The sequence below is a fragment of the Chiloscyllium plagiosum genome, chromosome 25 (genome assembly GCF_004010195.1).
Source record: "Chiloscyllium plagiosum isolate BGI_BamShark_2017 chromosome 25, ASM401019v2, whole genome shotgun sequence".
NCBI classification, from domain to species: domain Eukaryota; kingdom Metazoa; phylum Chordata; class Chondrichthyes; order Orectolobiformes; family Hemiscylliidae; genus Chiloscyllium; species Chiloscyllium plagiosum.
Window position 1 is genome coordinate 3,707,905 of NC_057734.1, and position 20,082 is coordinate 3,727,986.

At 40.1% G+C, this 20,082-nt stretch overlaps 1 protein-coding gene across 2 annotated transcripts in view; it reads right to left on the minus strand.

The window, feature by feature from the left end:
- LOC122562514 (phosphatidylinositol 4-kinase alpha-like) overlaps positions 1–20,082 on the minus strand; it is a 176,126-nt gene that overhangs the window by 113,007 nt on the left and 43,037 nt on the right. For both annotated transcript variants that reach the window (XM_043715377.1, XM_043715376.1), the window contains exons 12-18: positions 19,093–19,193; positions 16,025–16,154; positions 15,008–15,131; positions 13,415–13,510; positions 8,275–8,458; positions 7,104–7,207; positions 4,005–4,173 (exon numbers count right to left, since the gene is read on the minus strand). In XM_043715377.1, coding sequence (XP_043571312.1) covers positions 4,005–4,173; positions 7,104–7,207; positions 8,275–8,458; positions 13,415–13,510; positions 15,008–15,131; positions 16,025–16,154; positions 19,093–19,193 — 908 coding nt within the window. The remainder of the gene's footprint in view (positions 1–4,004; positions 4,174–7,103; positions 7,208–8,274; positions 8,459–13,414; positions 13,511–15,007; positions 15,132–16,024; positions 16,155–19,092; positions 19,194–20,082) is intronic.

Sequence of the window (20,082 nt, forward strand, 5' to 3'; positions counted from 1 at the left end):
TGCAATGAAAAAAATCTGGAATTAAGGATCTACTGATGACCATGAAACCACTATTGATTTTCAGAAAAATCTATCTGGTTTACCATTGTCCTTCAAGGAAGGTAAACTACCACCCTCACCTGGTCTGGCTGACATGAGACTCCAGACTCTCAGCCATGTGGTTGCTTTACAGCTGCCCTCTGAAACTGCCATGCAAGCCACTCAGTTGGAGTGCAGCTCAGGAGGGACAATAAATGCTGGCCAGCCAGTGACACCCAGGTCCCATAAGTGAATACAAATAAAAAGTTCATTCTACCCATTTGGTTTAGTCAAAGACAAGGGTTAAAAAGACAGTTTCAGCTCAGCTGAAGACGACTAGTGGGACTGAATGCTCACATGCGCCGTCCTGGGTTTGAGTATTAGAATGCTGTGAAACTAATACTCGAGAAACTAGTATCCCCTATGCTGTAGGCAATGACCCTCTACCTAGAGTGCTGCTAACCAGCTAAAAAGGAAACAAGACAACAAAAGGCTCACTCACACTCTGAAAGGTGGAGTTTAATCACAATCATTAGACACCATAAATACAGAACCTGCAAAAGTCAGAATTGCAAAGCTAGCTTTTCACCTATTAATGCAAAACTACCAGTAACTCACACTGCAATGCCGCAATATTCAACTATCAGCTCTTTGCAAACAATTCAAAGACTGATCCCTACATTTTTTTCAAATGTTTATTTTCTTGTACTCCCTTCTTATTTCTAATCGCTGTATATGTACTTTGTTTTACTAATTCTTCTTGCATTTAATACTTCCTAAACCTACTTTTTGTTCATTCAAGAAAATCTGGTTAAATTGGCTCCTTTCAAAATAAAAGTTCATGTGGGTCTGGAAGAAAGTGATTCACAAGCGAAGGGATCCTTTACAAATTAACCTTGCTAAAACCAACCAAAAAATAAGGTTGAAACAACATGGAGAGCCTGCTCATCACTCCTCACATTGGAGGCTAACAGTTGAAGTATTCTGTCTGGAACCACAATGAACTGGGAAACCTCATGTGGAGTCTGTTTGTAACCTAAAGAAGGGGATAGCCCTACTGTGAATTCTCAGTTAATTCAGATTTTGGACATCATCAGTTTTCTCATATCTCTGTTTTCAAATTCTTACATTGGAAAATACAAAAAACATTATAATGAAGTTCTGTGTAAATGGTTGTAAACTTTAAAAGCATAGATGGACTTCGTGCTTTGATGCTAATCATTAACCTGTAAGCTTAAACTTTGAACAAATACAGTTATTTCATTCACTGTTTAAAGACAGTGGTTCTGTTAATATTTATTTTTGTTATGACATTAGGAACATAGTTTGCCATCAAGTTAATACAATAAACTTGGGCTGCGTCACATTCCAACGATGTATTAATACAGTGTGTAGATGCAGGGGAAACTATGATTACCACTGTTCTGCAGAGAAGGATTATATTGTTACATTCCTTCCCTTTGCCATCTCAAGGTTTGCAAGTACTTCTGTGCTGAAACTTGCTCCTTAATTTTCAAATCAAGTATCGGCTGAGATCACTGATCACTTTGAGTCAGATGAATGTGGGATCAAACCTGCCCATGGTGTACATAAGGCCAGGCTGATGTGCAACACTGAGGGAATGTTCATTGTCAGACATACCACGGAAATAGATGCATTTGCCTACAAAAAGAAAATTTCACATTTTCACAGCAATTTGTCTTATCAAAAGTATTAGGGTTCTAAAAGCTGTGACAAAGATAAACACATTTGACTGTGGAGAGAAGTATCAGCATTTTAGGAACAAACCAGGAGCAGGAGCATTATGAATAACTATTGCATCTGTTGTAATAATACTTCAGAGCAGGATACAGAATATTGGGTCAGCTCAAGCAGTTTACAACAAACAGAAGTGTTTTAATGTCATTGAAATCAGAGAGTTCCTGTATTCTGTTCTGTTCAATGAAGTACGATATTTGAGCTGTAAAACTCAAAAGTTTCACATGATGGTATCTGCGACCTAAATTTCCAAGTTTTGTTTTTCCAAGATTGCTCTGGGAGGCAAGGGAGAAGATTGCAAGAGTCTGGTGGAGATATTTAATACGTCACTTGCCAGAGGTAAAGTGCCATATGACTGGAGGACAGCCAATGTGGTTCCTTTGTTCAAGAAGGGGAGCAGGTATTTCCAGACCAATTAATTTTGTGTAAGTGGTAGGAAAGTCGTTATAAAAATATTCTGAAGGACAGGATTAATCAATACTTGAAAAGACTGATATTGATCAGTGAGATCCTGTTTGACAAGTCTGAGTTTTTTGAAAAGGTGATTAAATATATTGATGAGAGTAGTGCAATTGATGTGGTTTACGTGGACTTGAGTAAGGCCCTTTGAGAAGGTCCCATGTGGAAGGCTGGTCCAAAAGGTAAGAGCCCATGGGACCTACAGGAAGTTGGATCCAAAACTGACTTAGAAATAGAAGGCAAAGCGTGATGGTGGAGGTGTGTTTTTGTGATTGAAAGTCTGTGACCAGTGGTGTACCACAGATTTGGTGCTGGGACCCTTGCTACCTATTTACAAAAACAGCTAGGATGTGAATGCTGAAGGTTTAATTAGTCAGTTTGCAGATGACGCACAAAATGGTCTGATATTGATGAGCTGGTAAACTGGGCAGAGCAATAGCAGACAAAATTCATCCTGATAAGTGCGAGGTGATGCATTTTGGGAGGTCTAATTGGGGAACAAATGAATGGCAGGAACCTTGGTGTACCAGTCCATCAATCCCTGAAAGCATCAGCACAGGTAGATAGTATAGTGAAGACGACTGATGGAATGCTTGCTTTCATTTGCTCGGGCACAGACTATAGAAGCAACAAAATCTTGTTATAACGTCATAATACATTGGTTAGGCCACACATGGAATACTGTGCGCAGTTCTGGATGCCACGCAAGTGGAAGGATGTGATTGCACTGAAGAAAGCACAGAGGAGATTCATCAAAATGCTGCCAGAGATGTAAAGTGTCAGTTATGAGACCAGACAGGTTTGGTTTATTTTTCTTGCAGCAGAGAGGAGGCTAAGAAACAGAGTTCGGGCTTTGAATCCAATAAGACTGTTCTTCTCAAAGCCTTTCAGTTCTGAAGTCAGAATGGGAGTTAGTCAATGCATAATTCTTACTATTGACCTGCTCTTGTAGCCAGACCATCTATGGAGCTAGTCGAGTTCACTTTCTGCTGTCAATAATCTATAATTTCTTTCAAAAAGCATCAACTGACATTTCTCGTTGTTAAATAGGAGGCCGAGGGATTACCTTATACAGGTTTATAAAATAATAAGGGTCATAGATAAGGTGAATAGCCAAGGTCTTTTCCCCAGGGTAGGGGAGTCCAAAACTAGAGCGCATAGGTCTAAAGGTGAGTGGGAAAAGATTTAAAAAGAACCTGAGGGGCAAATGTTTCACACATAGGATGGTGTGCATATGGAAAGAGCTGCCAGAGGAAGTGCTAGAGGCAAGTACAATTACAACATTTAAAAGACATTTGGACAGATATATGGGGAGGAAAAGGTTTAGAGGGATATGGGCCAAATGCAGGCAAATGGAACTAATTCATGTTCGGAAATCTGGTCAGCATGAACGAATTGGGCTTAAGGATCTGTTTCCATGCTGTGTGACTCTATGACTCTAATTAACTTGAAGAGTTTTCAGCTTCAACAGCGTCACTGTTCTATGCCCTCATTTTCACAATTTTTAAACTGAAATATTCAGAGAGATTCTGTTTAGCCAAAATATAGAAGTATATATCCTCTCAAGACAACATCAAGAGATTTTATTGCCCAGGCATGCTAGCACCCAAACACTGATACACAGACTGTTACATCACCTTACAAATAAAGCAAATACTTTGGATTCCAGACTACATGAAGCAGCACAGCCTTAAAAGATGGAATGCGGATATTTTTCATGACTAACCCGAATGGAGCCACTAATGAAAATGGTGCATTCTGCAGCTTACCTTTAAAGCAGGACCTTTCTCACTTGCTCTTTCACTTGCTCGTTTCCCTTCTAAACCAAGCTGTACAAAAAGCTCCAGCAAATTCACAAGAAGTTCATCAACCAGTTGCTCCCCCTGCAGGTTAGCTGCTATGTTGGCGAGGGCATTGATAACTGCCAGGGAACAGTGCCTGAAACAAAGAGAATCAGGATGGTTTATGCGAAACTGTGACAGTCATTAGCCCAATAAAAACTGCTCCTTTTTAAAAAGGATTTGCTTCCCATAACACTGACATCTGGAGATGGAGGCCACTCAATACAAGGGGCCAAATAACACTTCCATTTCAAGAGACAGGTGCAATGTACACTAACTTTCCCAATTTAGAAATTTGGTCAGAAAAAACAAACAGTTGGTCCAGAAATGTTTTTTTGAGTCGACCCAAGCAATCCCTCATCACCATCAATTTAGTCCAGCATTGTGTGTTTACAAATCGTACATAACCGTTTTATGTTTGAATTCATAGATTTGTAGTTTGGGATTTCTAAAGTCATTTATAATGCAAAAGGTTCTGAAATTCAGAAATGACTGGGCCTCCAAGTTTCCAGACTGCAGAGATTCTTGTGTAGCAACATTACATTCAACCTCAATGAGCAATATAGCATTTATTTCAAGTACTGATACTTTGATTTGTTCTTATTTGGATCTTTTTCAGCAATGAGGTTACAGCATCAAGAACCTGTGTCCAAACCTCAACATTCTAGCCAATAACAATCAAACAGAACAAAGCAGCAGTACGAAACAATAAGTATATATAGGACAACACCTAAGATACCTAAAAAAATAAAGGAGCAGCTGTTACAGGCAGAAATTTTTCCCGTCCTCCATCTTGGATTACCGAGACCTTATCGGAAAGACGTTGTGAAGCTTGAAAGGGTTCAGAAAAGATTTACAAGGATGTTGCCAGGGACAAAAATGCTCTTAGAAATGTTGATACAATTCTCTATAGGGAGAGGCTGAACAGGTTGGGGCTGTTTTCTCTGGAGTGTTGGAGGCTGAGGGGTAACCTTATTGAGGTTTACAAAATTATGAGGTGCATGGATAGGATAAATAGAGAAAGTCTTTTCACTGGAGTAGGAGAGTCCAAAACTAGAGGGTATAGGTGTAGAGTGAGAGAGGAAAGACATAGAAGGGACCTAAGGGGCAACTTTCTCATGCAAAGGATGGTGCATGTCTGGAATGAGCTGCCAGAGGAAGTGGTGGAGGCTGGTACAATTGCAACATTCAAAAGGCATCTGGAAGGCATATGAATAGGAAGGGTTTCAGGGATATGGGTCGGGTGCTGGCAGGTGGGACTAGATTGGGTTTGGATATCTGGTCGACATGGAGGGGTTGGACCGAAGGGTCTGTTTCCGTGCTGTATATCTCTATGACTGTATGACAGGTTGCCAGAGCTTTAAAAGTACAATTTACAAGGGTAATGGTCCGAGGGCTTAGTCACTGTTAAATAAGAACCCTCAAGGTTACTTTGATTTCTACCATGAAAAATGAACAACAAAATTGTGGGAGCTCAATCCTCTCCAAGTTACAAGTTGTTCTGACTTGGACATAGCATTATTTCATCACAGCTGCATTATAATTTGGAATAGCCTGCCGAGAGATCATTATTGTCACATTGTCGCTGCCAAAACCACAGCAGTTCAAAGAGAAGATGCACTACCATTTTCTCAGAACAACAATGGATGAGTGATAACTGTGGCCTTGGCAGGGTCACTGACATCTCAAGAAAATGAGTTATTTTGAAATAGCAGCTTGGTTGTATACAACTTTTCCTGCTGAGAAAAGGAGACAGGCTATCTTTATTTTGCGTTCACAAGAAAAGGGTGCTGTCTGGTTGGCAAGTCAACTCTACTGGTCAAAGGTTACCAAGGAGTATGCACCAGTGAAATACTGGCCACAGGGGGAGGCAATGGCCTAGTGGTATTATCACTGAACTGCTAAATCAGAGATCCGGATAATGTTCAGGAGACTGGGTTCAAATCCTGACAGTGGAATTTGAATTTAATAAAAATCTGGAATTAAGAGTCTAATGATGACCATGCATCCATTGTAGATTGTTGTAAAAACCCATCTGGTTCACTAATGTTCTTTAGGGCAGAAAGCTGCCATCCTTACCCAGTCTGGCCTACACGTGACTCCAGATGCACAGCAATGTGGTTGACTCTCAACTGCTTTCTGGGCACTTAGGGATGTGCAAAAAATGTGGTCTAGCCAGCAACCCCCTCAACCCATAAATGAATAAAAAGAACATTTTTGCTTAATTCAAACAAATGTGTAACACCTGGGCAAGTTTTTACTGTTTGTAGAGGAGAGGCTCTACATATAAAGCATCCAACAAGCATAAGGAGCCTCATGATAATCAGAATTGCATCATTACTGTAATTCCCAGCCCATTCGGGATTGCTCAGCAAATGCTGTCCAATCACAGAATGCCGTCAAACATCAGGTATCATGGTCTAAGTTTTGAAAGTATAGACCTATGCCCTGAAATACCCTAATCATAAGGGCAACAGAAGCAGACTCAATGGCGACTTGCAAAAGCAAATTAGATAAGTACCTGAAGGGGGAGAATGGAAGGTATAAAGAACAGGAAAGTGGGATTGTTGAGAGAGCTCTTTCAAAGAGCGAACACAGGCACGATGGACAATAAAGCCACTGGTGTGCTTTGTGAGCAAGCAACAAAGACATAGATCTGCAAATTTTCAATTGAGAGTTTCTAATCTCCCTCTCACAATCAGGAAAAAATGCTAAGCAGAGGAGAGTACTTACCTGTAGCGTGCCAATGGAGGCAGCGGTCACCTCTGAGACTTGTGTCAAAGCTATTTTAGAGAAATATGTTGATGCAGGTCATCAGCCTACCATCATTTGCCGCCAAATGGGGAATGACACAGGATTTTAAAGGAAGGAGAGATTACTGGCCAGCAAATTAGATGGTTGGCTCTGAAGTGACTAGGAATGAAGGTTCTCAGATTGAACAGTTCTGAATTCTTTCACTCAATTGGTCAAGAGGAATGAAATGGGAAAAAGTATGTACATTGTATAGAACAATACTTCAAAACCTACCTGTAACCGTGATCTTTGTAGTCTTTAGTTGCTGAATAAACAACTGAACTGGCTTTGACACTGATTTGTTGAAAGAGGTTCCAGACTTCTTGATAAATATATTGCTGCAAAAAATAAAATTTGGTCAGCATATTTTAATTGTCCTAGGTACTGAACTTGAGCTGTAGTAATTTGAAAGCACATTCCCAACCCATGACCTCTGTCAGCTAGAAAAAGGGCACCAGATACACGCAAACACCAGCACCTATAAACCACCCTTCCAGCCACACATCATCCTATCTTGAAACTAAATCACCGTTCCTTCACCGTGCTGGTCCAATAAATGCAGGTCCATCCAGGGATACCTCTTGTTTTCAGCAATCATCTTTGATGTAGCACCTTATCAAATGCCTTTGGAAATCTAAATACAGTACATTCACCTGTCCTGTGTGATCCAGAACACAAGATACTGCCTCAAACAACTCCAATACATTAGTCAAATATGCCTTTCACAAAAGCATATTTGTATGTTCAGTATGCTCTGTTAACTCTTTAACTTTGATTCTTTCTGCACCGTTAGTGCCTGGCGCATTGAATATTCCCAGACTTTTCAGTTTTTATTTCAACTTTCCAGCATCTGCCGCCTTTCACTTCTAAATAAATCGATACACTTTCCTCCTTCCAAATAATTGGATCACCAAAAGATCTCTGTTCAGAGGATGAAAACTAACAGATGGCTTGATGCAATCTCCCAGATAGATTTTGGCTTTTTCCAAAGATGGGCTCCCATACTTATCAATTAATTTAGAACAGTTGTGTGCAGTAGTCTCAAATCTACAGAGAGGCAATGGGAATTACTCATGCCAAATGACATGGAATGAAGAGAGCCACCCTTTTCCAAAACAGAATTTGACATCAGGATTTTAATTTGCAACCCACCCTCTGGACAGTACATTATATTAGAGTGGAGTACCCAATTGTAGAAGAACTCACCTGCTCTCATTCCCAAGGATTCATCCCGCTGTGCTACTTTCAAAGTTCTGAACTTGAAATTATTCCTTCGATGTACACAGCGCAGAATGTCAAGAGGTTTAAATTAGTGCCCTAACTAATTTTGAAAATTATTCCCCAAACTCTAATTATTTGACCTGGAATTGTAAGTAACAGTCACAAATCTTTCCGCCATACTTACGTTCCCTGTGATAACCATGCAGCCCAACTGATCGATAATAAGAACATCCAGCTGAGACGGTGGCTGGCAGAATTTCTGCTGCAGAATTTGCAGAATTGGTTCCATCACCTTTGGTGTGTCTCTCAACGCCACAGCGATGTGGCCGAGGGCACGGATCGTGTGGTCAGGAATCAAATGGGCATCTCTGGAAGAAGAAAACAAGATAAATCCAACAACAATAAACCAAGTGTAATCATCCTGAGACAACAAGGTCCAAACTTCAAGTGCCTCCAGCCAGAGTAAAACACACTCTGTATTTTCAGAATTTTAATGAGTTTCAATAACATCATTTCTCATTCTTTTAAATTCCAGAAAATATAGATCCATTCTACTCAATCTGCCCTTACAGCACAAACATCTTGTCTCAGACTTAAATGTGTACTTGTACATCGCTGTGTTCGTGGTTATTAAATTGTTCCTAAGACAGGGGAATTAAAGCAGTCTCGTCAAAGTCCTGCACAATTGCATCAAGCTTTCATTACCCTTGCACTTCACTCACGATTTCCATACTTCTACCGTCTGTTTTCTTATGCAAATGAAATTTTGGAAAGTTAATTACTGCAATAATAGTTTTAAATGAAATCTGATGCTATGGAGTAAATAGTAGAAAATAAAACTGCAATAATAGTTTTAAATGAAATCTGATGCTATGGAGTAAATAGTAGAAAAATTCCATTTTCAAAGGGATCCCAATACTCAACATTCCTTTAAAAATACAGTATTTTCAGAGCAGCAAGACTGTTACTCTCAGAAGCAAAGGATTTAAGGCACATTTCAACAACATTTTAGAAGTGGTTACAAAAATGCTGTTAATTGAACTCTACTTTCTCATGTAAAATGTTAATAAAAAATTTAATTGTCAAAATAGGTTCAAAACGAGGTCAGGAGCTGCATACGAGTTCCTGATGAATTGCGTGTGGCTATGGAGCTGCAGGGTGCACCCTCGTGGTCTCGGCCCTTGCATTACTAGTCACTTAACACCACACCCGGTTACTGTGACTCTGTTCTTATCTCTCATGTTTCTTAACTCAACGCTCCTTCTCAGCTGTGCGCATAGTCCAACTGCAGCAACATGGCAGTTATCATGCAGGCCTCTCACCTGTTTCTTCCTTCTCGATAGCTCACACATATGGCTGCATTAAAAACAGGGCTGACATTGGTCTCGAACTCGGCACCGCCTTCCTAACCTGCAATCTTCTTCCTGACCTCTCCACCCCCACCCCACTCCGGCCTGTCACCCTCACCTTGACCTCCTTCCACCTATCGCATTTCCAACGCCCCTCCCCCAAGTCCCTCCTCCCTACCTTTTATCTTAGCCTGCTGGACACACTTTCCTCATTCCTGAAGAAGGGCTTATGCCCGAAACGTCGATTCTCCTGTTCCTTGGATGCTGCCTGACCTGCTGCGCTTTTCCAGCAACACATTTTCAGCTCTGACATTGGTCTCAATCTACTCATTTCATATAAAGTGCACAAAGTAACTTGCATAATCAAGTGAAAGAAAGACACGTCAGGTTCAATTCAGTATTTATTTGCAGCAAAGAGAGGTCAACACAATCAAGCATTTGCAATTAATTCCATAAAAAGCAACAGGAAATGCTTTGGATAGCAAGAGACCAAAAACTCTTGCAAGGAAGTATTTTTTCTGCACCGATTCTCTTTAATTACACTTCAATATTCTCACTAGTTCCAGAAACAGCAGAGGATCTGAAGATAAAGATAAAGAACTGCCATGCAGTTCATTGCAGTCCATTCTGGAAAAAACAGATTAATGAAGGAACCAGATAAGGACATGAAATGAAATCTGATTGTTGGATCATAGACTGAAAATCAACATTCATTTCAAATCTACAAAGAAGGTAACCAAAAGCTACTCGCCAGATAATTCCACTCATGTTCAAGGGAGGAAACACAAGAGGCAGCATGTGGAATATAAATACTTCAACAATCCTATCATTTAATTCTGGTGTTGCAAAGCATGCTTATAGAGTGCAAAGTTCATGAGACAATATTTGAATATTAAATAGGAATACTATAACCACAGAAATAGTAATGTTTCAAAGCCTCTCATGGTCAATTAATAAAGATAACTAATGCAAAGCTGTCAGCATTGTCTACCATTTTGACAATTTGACGAGAATAATTCACCATTCTAATGATTTGACTTGGTAAGTTGAACCAGCAAGAGTCAGGGCTTCAGGCAGGGTCAAACTTGTCAACGGTTGGGCTGTCAGCTCGGTATTATGGAGAAATTTAGTTCTGAAGGAATCATATCTTTTAACTGCTCATTTGCCACTTGGGTGTTGTAACTTGCTCATATAGTTCATTTCAATGTTTACATGCAGTCAACTCCAACTTCAAGTCAGGTATGGGATTTGGTTCAGCTCTTTAAGCCACGGCCATTACAATTTTAGATTAACATAGATAGTAGAGTCAAGGCTTATGGTGAACAAGCAGGAAAGTGAAACTAAGTTCAAGATCAGATTGGACATTATCACGTTGAATGGCAAAGCAGACTTGAAGGGTCATATTTTCCTTATATTCTCAATTATCTGCCAATATGAATGAATTCACTGGTAAGGAGAAATTCTCTCCATTATAACATGATGATCACAGTTGTCCCATGAATCCATGCATAAAGTGAGAAAGAAATAAAATCAAAGTTGTGAAGTTGACGTGAAAATTCCTTCAACAACAGTCAAGATTAAATCTTCCCAACTGAGGGACTTAATTTTAAACATTATGGAGTCATAGAGATGTACAGCACGGAAACAGACCCTTTGGTCCAACTCATCCACGCCAACCAGATATCCTGACTCAATCTAGTCCCACCTGTTAGCACCTGGTCCCTTATCCCTTCAACCCTTCTTATTCATATACCCATCCAGATGCCTTTTAGATGTTGCAATCGTACCAGCCTCCACCACTTCCTCTGGCAGCTCATTCCATACACGTACACCCTCTGCGTGAAAAGGTTGCCCCTTAAGCCCTTTTGTATCGCTCCCCTCGCACCATAAATCTATGTCCTCTAGTTCTGGACTCCCCCACCCCAGGGAAAAGACCTTGTCTATTTACCCTATCCATGCCCCTCATAATTTTATAAACCTCTATAAGATCACCCCTCAGCCTCCGACGCTCCAGGGAAAACAGTCCCAGCCTATTCAACCTCTCCCAATACCTCAAATCCTCCAACCCTAGCAACATCCTTGTAAATCTTTTCTGAACCTTTCAAGTTTCACAACATCCTTCGATAGGAAGGAGACCAGAATTGCACACAATATTCCAACAGTGGCCTAACCAATGTCCTGCACAGCTGCAACATGACCTTCCAACTCCTGTACTCAATACTCTGACCAATAAAGGAAAGCATACCAAACACCTTCTTCACTGTCCTATCCACCTGTGACTCTACTTTCAAGCAGTTACGAACCTGCACTCCAAGGTCTCTTTGTTCAGCAACACTCCCTAGGACCTTACCATTATGTGTACAAGTCCTGCTAAGATTCGTTTTCCTAAAGTGCAGCACCTCACATTTATCTAAATTAATCTCCATCTGCCACTCTCAGCCCACTGGCCCATCTGATCAAGATCCTGTTGTAATCTGAGGTAACTTTCTTCATTGTCCACTCCAGTTCCAATTTTAGAGTCATCTGCAGATATACGATCTATACCTCTTAAACTCACATCCAAATCATTTATATAAATGACAAAAAGTAGAGGACCCACCACCGATCCTTGTGGCACTCCACCTCCAGTCTGAAAAACAACCCTCCACCACCACCCTTCTTAAACAGTGGCACCATGTTAGCCAACCTCCAGTCTTCTGGCACCTCACCTGTGACTATCGATGATAAAAATATCTCAGCAAGAGGCCCAGCAATCACTTCCACAGCTTCCCACAGAGTTCTAAGGTACCCCTGATCAGGTCCTGGGGATTTATACACTTTTATGCATTTCAAGACATCCAGCACATCCTTCTCTGTATTACAGACATTTTTCAAAATGTCATCATCTACTTCCCTACATTCTTTATCTTCCATGTACTTTTCCACAGTAAACCCTGACGCATAATATTCGTTTAGTATCTCCCCCATCTCCTGCAGCTCCACACAAAAGTCACCTTGCTGATCTTTGAGGGATCCTGTTCTCTCCCTAGTTACCCTTTTGTCCTTAATGTATTTGTAAAAACATTTTGGATTCTTCTTAACTCTATTTGCCAAAGCTATCTCATGTCCCCTTTTTGCCCTCCTGATTTCCCTCTTACTGCCTTTATACCCTAAGGATTCACTCAATCTATCCTGTCTCTACCTGACACATTTCCTTCTTTTTCTTAACCAAACCCTCAATTTCTCTCGTGATCCAGCATTCCCTATATCTACCAGCCTTTGCTTTCACCCTGACAGGAATATACTTTCTCTGGATTCTCGTCATCTCATTTCTGAAGGCTTCCCATTTTCTAGCCGCCCTTTTACCTGTGAACATCTGCCCACAGTCAGCTTTTGAAAGTTCTTGCCTAATACCGTCAAAATTGGCCTTTCTCCAATTTAGAACTTCAACTTTTAGATCTGGTCTACCTTTTTCCATCACTATTTTAAATCTAATAGAATTATGATCGCTGGCCCCAAACTGCTCCCCACTGACACCTCAGTCACCTGCCCTGCCATATTTCCCAACAGTAGGTCAGCTTCTCTAGTAGCTCCATCCACATACTGAATCAGAAAATTGTCTTGTACATGCTTAACAAATTCCTCTCCATCTAAACCCTTAATACTATGAGAACCAAAATATTCTCTGACATAACATTCTTACTCTAATACTGCAAACTCAGGCTGGCACAGCATTTTTTTGACATTACAAAGATATTTATCACACAAAGAATCAGTGAAATTGCATAACAAGCATTGAAAAATCATGAATAATTATTCAAGTTAAGGAAAAATATTTGCAGAGCTTTGCTTCAGTTGAAATATTTTTCATCATTGATTCAAAGAAAAAGCATAGTCAATCTGTATCCATTATGCAGATTTTGACCTAGGTGCACGTGTAAAAAAGGCATGTCTATTGGGCTAGCCCCGGAGTGGAACAGAAGAATTGTTACTTACTTATCATTCTCTTGGGATATATACAGACGATTGGATAGACTAGCTAGGAATGCTTCCACAATCACTGGGTCTGCAACTGATCCTGCCTTAAGGCACCTAAGCAGCAAAAAAACATGTGTGAGTCAAACAATAAATTTATTTTTAATACGGGCCCTAAGAGTCACTCCACCGCACAGTTAACCTCCAAGGTCCAGAAGTAAGTAAATCTATCCAAATAATTGGACAAGTCTCACATCCATCAGAACCACAATTGCAATTACTCATCGTTGGGTTTGAACTGTTTGGAAGTGTCACTGTGGAAGGTGTTGTTTTCAAGGTACGACAACTGTCTGCCTTCCCATCACATTGCATAATTTAAGTAAGAGCTGGGGAGCTCCATTTCTGCTATGGCCAAGAATTTACCTAGTAACCAGCAAGATGAAAGTGTATTTGGGGCCCTGTGCAAACTGGTTGCCACAAAACCTTTACTCTTGAACACTTCAATGTGTTTTCCTGACTGTGAAACATTTTAGGTCTGTTTTGAGATTGTGAAGTGCACTATGTAAATGTGTTTACTTTAATTTCTGAATAGGTAAATCACCTTGCAACTTTACTTACCCCCTATCAAAAGAGAGGTAGCAGACACTGGGAAGGAAAAAAAGTGATCAAAAGTGAAAGATGAGGGAGCACAAAGAGGGACAACATGCCACATTGACAGAGGGTGCCATGAGCAACTTTGACCAGCATGCCCTTACTCTTATGAGCAGATAGAAGCCACATTGAAGGCAATCAAGGAAAGGCTTTGGGAGAGTTGGTGATGATGTATTTAAAAACATAATGGAAAGGGGGCTAGACACGCATTAATAATTGGAAGGACATCAAGGATTAAGCTTACTTCAAGGAGGATGACATTAACTTCAGTTTTAAAGACAACAGCTTACTTTTTGAGCTAAGGAAGCCACTTACATTATCAGTGGGAAATTGTCAGAAGTTGAGGGGAGGAAGTAAATCTCAGAGGAAATATGGCAATGGTCATAAAACAGAACAGGGCACATATTATCTACTTTCTTCTCGCCGTGGCAGTTTGGTTCAACAAGCAGCATTCTTCCATCGAAGTCAGAAATTTGTGGGTTCAAATCTTCTCCAAGACTTGAACACACAATAGAGGTGGTCATTTCAATATTATATTAGAAGTTGTAGAAGTTTCTTCTTTAGATTAAAAATTAAATTGATATCCCACATTCTTGTTCAAGTGGACATAAAAATCCAAAGACTATTTGCCTGAACTTATTTTCTGTCCTGGCAAATTCTTGCCTTCACCCAACATTACCAAGGAAAGGCATCTAAGGACGGGCAATAAACACTAGCCCTGACAACAACAACAAAAATCCCATGAACAAATAAACATCAGTAAATACATTAACTTTTTTTGCCTTTTGAGAGAATTTACAAAATATATGGTTGCGAGTGTCAACAAAGTGGCTACGTTTGAAATATAAATCCTTCGTTGTGAACCACTTTGAGACGTCTAATGGATAAAACAGGCAATATATAAATGCAGGTTACTTGTTTATATTGCAATGCTCCTTCATAGGCTGTTTGGATTTTTCTTACCTACAGATATTATCGATAGCAATGTCCCTCAGCTGTTCATACATAGATGGCTGGTTTTTCTTTGGAGATAACACAGTCGCCTCTGAGTGCTCATTTGTTACACTTATCTTAATGTCAGAACCTCCTTTAAAAGAGCAAAATAGCATTGCTATAGTGAAAACTAAGACTACAAATGATTTCAAACATGTGAAAGCTTCTAAGAAATAACATTTGGGGCATGTATATGGTTCAGTAGTGCTTGTGTGCCTCTGACTGCCTCTACCATGGAAAACAGGAGATGGTGACAATTTTACTTCCTGCAACATAGCCTGTTATCAAGCTATCACATATATTAATGGGCCGATTACAAAGAAACCTGACCCACATAAGATATGGCCCAAAAATGAATTGTTTAACTTTTCATAAAGATTAATGACTTGGATCCTGCACTACTTTTTAAAGGAACTATTAGCATTAAATGATTGGGAGAATCTAATCTTTTTTTTTAAATTGCATGCTGTTTTATTCAGAACTTTGTGAATCATTTCAGCTGCTATGGTGGAATTCCTCACAATTGCGATGCGAGCAGAGTTTTCAGAGCAGGTTGCTGAATATGGTTGGTCTAAAGCCTCAGTGACATAAAAGATCTGAATGAAAAATATTTCCTTTTTAAATTTTACACCAGCACAGGTTAAACAGGCCTCAAGGAAGAGCAATGCAATTAGAATTATGTTGAGTTAACACTAATGTACTGACTGCTCTCATCACTTGTAGCAATGTTGCACTGTTGCAACAGACATTTTATCTCAAGCTTGCTTACATCTCTATTCTAAACTGTATAGAATATAACAAATGAGCCAGCTGTTGGAGTAAGTTTAATCACTGTGTACTTGAGAAAGATCAGCCAAGAATGTCTTCTCAATGCTTCTGTCAATAAAACAAATTTCCTCATTGTAAAGTTTCTTCAATTGTTTTTAAAATGAAGGTCATTGCCACTTTGACAAATTTGCAACAGACTATACTTATGCGTCAAGTTACCTGAATTGTACTGACTGTGGTATTTGTACACCTTGACGAGTACTGGTGAAGGGATCACCAAAAAATCTCTTAGTGATGCTGTGACGGAATGAACTGCGACAGGGAATCGTTCACACAAATGTCCCAGACCCTGGTCAGATAAAAGACTTTGATATGCAAAATACAAGCAATATTCATAAATGTCTAATGATGCCAACAAGTAGAGTAAACTGCAAAAACAAAGAAAACCATTAAAAAAAATTCTTAATGCAAAGGCTTAATTGAAATGCTTAGTTGAAAAAACAAATTTTGGGCATGAAAATTTGGTTTATCTTATACGTTGATCTGCTCAGGCATTCTGATGTGTGGTACATAAAGGCTTTAAAATAGAAAAGCATTCTGAAAGAAATTCACAAAGGCTCAATCGATAAATGGAAGTCAAGCCATAGAAAAATGATGATAGGAGGGTCAGCCAAAAGGTGGATCGATTCAATGGGTTTTAAGAAAAGGAGGCAGAAAAATTCATGGAGGAAACTCGGAACGTGGGACGGAGGTGGTTGAAAGCATTGGGTGCCAATGGCGAGAGGATGAGAAGATGAACGTACTATAGGCCAGAGTCTGTGCAGAGTATTCAAGATGGATGGGATATGAAATGTTTTGGACAGTCAGGGAAGGAGAGCAAGAGGTCTCAATACACATTTTCCATAAGTGAGAGCAGTCTTCTGATGCAGTGAGAAACCCATTTCACACTCTCCAGGTGGGGAAGTAAATTAACCTAAACAAAAAGATGCTCCCACGGTCAAATCGTGGCTGGTTGAGCTTAATTCATCTCAGTCAGGGAAGTAAGTGGGCCATTGCACCTGGTAAACAGAAAGTACAATAGCCTGGGTTCCTGTTGTTGATTGAGAAATGTGCTACACTTTGCTCAATGGAAACAGGTCGACTGCCCAGCAATAGAAGGCACAAAAATGTGCATTTTTATTTAATCTGCTGAGTTTCCCAAATAATTTCACAATTGGAATTACTTTTGAAATGCAACTTGTTACATTTGTTTTGGGAGATGCAGCAGACAACTGGTACAGCAAGATCCCAGAAACAGTAGCAAAGAAGGGCAACTAGAGATGGGTGATAAATGTTGGCCTGGCCAGCCATGCTCACAACTCACAAACGAATAAATATAACTGTTTTTATAGCAAAGGAAGGCAGGAGTGGCAGTAGGCCATTCAGTCCCTCAAGCATACTGCACTAACCTCAATCAAATTATCTGTTTTATCGGTAATCTCATCTCTTCCTCTGAGGTTAATAAATCTAAATACTCACCACACTCAATGAAGAAATTTGTCACCATCTCACTCCTAAATAGCTTGGCCCTTATTCTGAGACTGCATCCCATGGTTTTAGACCATCTACAGCCAGAAAAAAAAACACCCTTTCTGCACCTACCCTCTCTAGCCCTTTATAAATTTTATAAAGTTTCAACAAGATGGTCTCCCATTCCTCTAAACTCGAGGTCCAATCTTCCCAGTCTCTCCTCATACAACAGTGCTACCCTACCAAGAATTAGTCTGGTGAACCTTTGATTCCTCTTTCCCTAAGCTGAGGTGACCAAAACTGTACACAATACTCAGCACATTATCACCAAGGTTCTATACAATTGAGGCAAGACATTTTTATTGCTACACACTCATCCTCTTGTGATAAATTGGACTTCCCACTGCACTTACACTTCAGCCTTCAGTGACTCATGAACAAGGAAACCAAGGTCCTTTTACATATCAATACTTCCCACTCTCGCAGCATTTAAGAAATAATCTACACCTTTGTCCCTCCGACCAAAGTGGATAACCTCAAACTTATCCACATGATATTCCTGCCCATACCCTCAACTTGTCCCTTTGTGTTATTCAAACTCCTATTCCAAACTAGCTTTGTGACATCCAGAAACTATGAAATCTTACAAATCCAGATCATTGACATTGATTGTAAACAGCTGCGGACCAAGCACTGATCCTTGACTTGAAAAGCTGGCTAAGATGCCAGAAGACCTTCTTTTCTCCCCTTGGCATAGTGCCACACAATCTTTTGCATCTATGCAAACAAGGAAACACTAACATTTCATCCTAGAGACAACAGTTCTAACAGTCGCCTCTCCCTCTGTCAGACAGTGAAGTGTCAGATGGCCAAATCCTTGGCACAGGATATGAATCCATTACCTCATGTCACTGGGGTAAGAGTGTCACCAAATGGTTCTGACACTTTATAACAGGGCTTCTGGACCACAACCTGACTGAATACTTGGAATTGTGAGCTCCAATACATCAACGGCTGCCATGGAGCTCCAACCGAGTAGCAACAACCATTCTCTTGAAATCATCAAGTCCTTTTCAAAAAGGGCTCAGGGCCTCACTGGCCAATTCTGGATGCCTGAACCGTGTCCTGAAAAACTCACTGAAAGGTTAGTGCTTTTCGCTTTTGAAAAAATTCTATTGATTAATTAGCTCCCCAGGTCTTGGTCTCACCTCCTTCCCTACACTCATCTCTAACCGCTGATGTCTCAGACCTTCACCCCAGCTTCATACCCATTGGCTCGCTACACCATCACCTCCAAACTTCACCACACTCTCACAGGTCTCAGGTTTTCAAGCACCAAAAAGGGATCACATTTGTAAAGGATGTGGGAAGCACTGCTTAGTAGAAAAAACAGAGGGATTAATGTGATAGCTCTAGCATGCAGAACAAAGCAGCACAGGAACAGGCCCTTCAGCCCACCATATCAGTGCACACTATAATACTATCTGAAACTATGTCAGTCTGCCTGCACATCATCTGTGTCTCTCTATTCCCTGTCGGTTTATATGTCCGTCTAAATGCCTCTTAAACGGTGGTATCATCTCTGTTTCTACCACTTCCCTAACAGTGCGGTCAATCTTATGTGTAAAAACTAGCATCACACATCTCCTTTTACCTTAAACTGATGCCCCCTGGCATTTGACATTTCCGTGCTGGGAAAAAAAACTCCAACTATTCACCCTTTGCAAGCCTCTCAAACTTTATAGACTTCAATATTCATTTTGAAAGTTGAAACGTACCTGTAGACAACAAATCAGGAGAGGCATGTGTGACAGAATTATTTTACTGGATGTCTTTGACTGCAGTTTCTCTGAAAGCTTTGAGCAGAGGTTTTCTGCACCTTCATTAAAAGAATTCCACAAGTTAAACCTCTGAAGAAAAGAATTTACTGTTATAACCATAAAACTTTGACTGTACTTCATGATTCAATCATATTATATACTCTTTGCTCTCGAAGTTATGGCATCCAAAAACTGCACTTTTAAAAGAAAATCTATCTTCAGAATAACAATGAAGATACAAATAATTCTCACACTCTGTTTCTATTAAAGCTACGGATCTCAATGAATTGTTCAGCAATTTCAGATGTATCAAACATAAAATGTTCTTAACTAATAAGGCACTAAGAGTAATGTGTTCAACCAAAATACATCTTCAGTAAGTCCTTAGGGGAATGGAATTTCAGTCACTCAAAATAGCAGATCATGCTAATAAAACATTAGCTTTCACATTAAAAACCAGTGAGAAAACACAATCACCAATTTTCAGCAAATGACTCAGCTGTCAACCGCAGTGCCGGGTGTGGTACTGAGTCAGACCTGATTCTTGGATTGTGCCAAGTTGCCGGGGTTCAGATAAGGAAACAATAAGCTAGCAGCTGCAGATTCACAAAGAAATGAACCAAAATCTGAGGAGGTGGTGGCCTAGTGGTGTCATCGTAAGACTGTTATTCCAGAAACTCGGCTAATATTCTGGGGGCCCGGTTCAAATCCCAACATGGCAGATGGCGGAATTTGAGTTCAACAACAAAAAAAAATCTGGAATTAAGAATCAACAGAAAACCATGAAACCATTGTCGATTGTTGGAAAACCCCATCTGGTTCACTAATGTCCCTCTGCGCAGGAAATCTGCTATCTTCACCTGGTCTGGCCTACATGTGACTCCAGAACCACAACAATGTGGTTGACTCTCAATCATCCTCTGAAATGGCCTAGAAGCCACTGAGTTA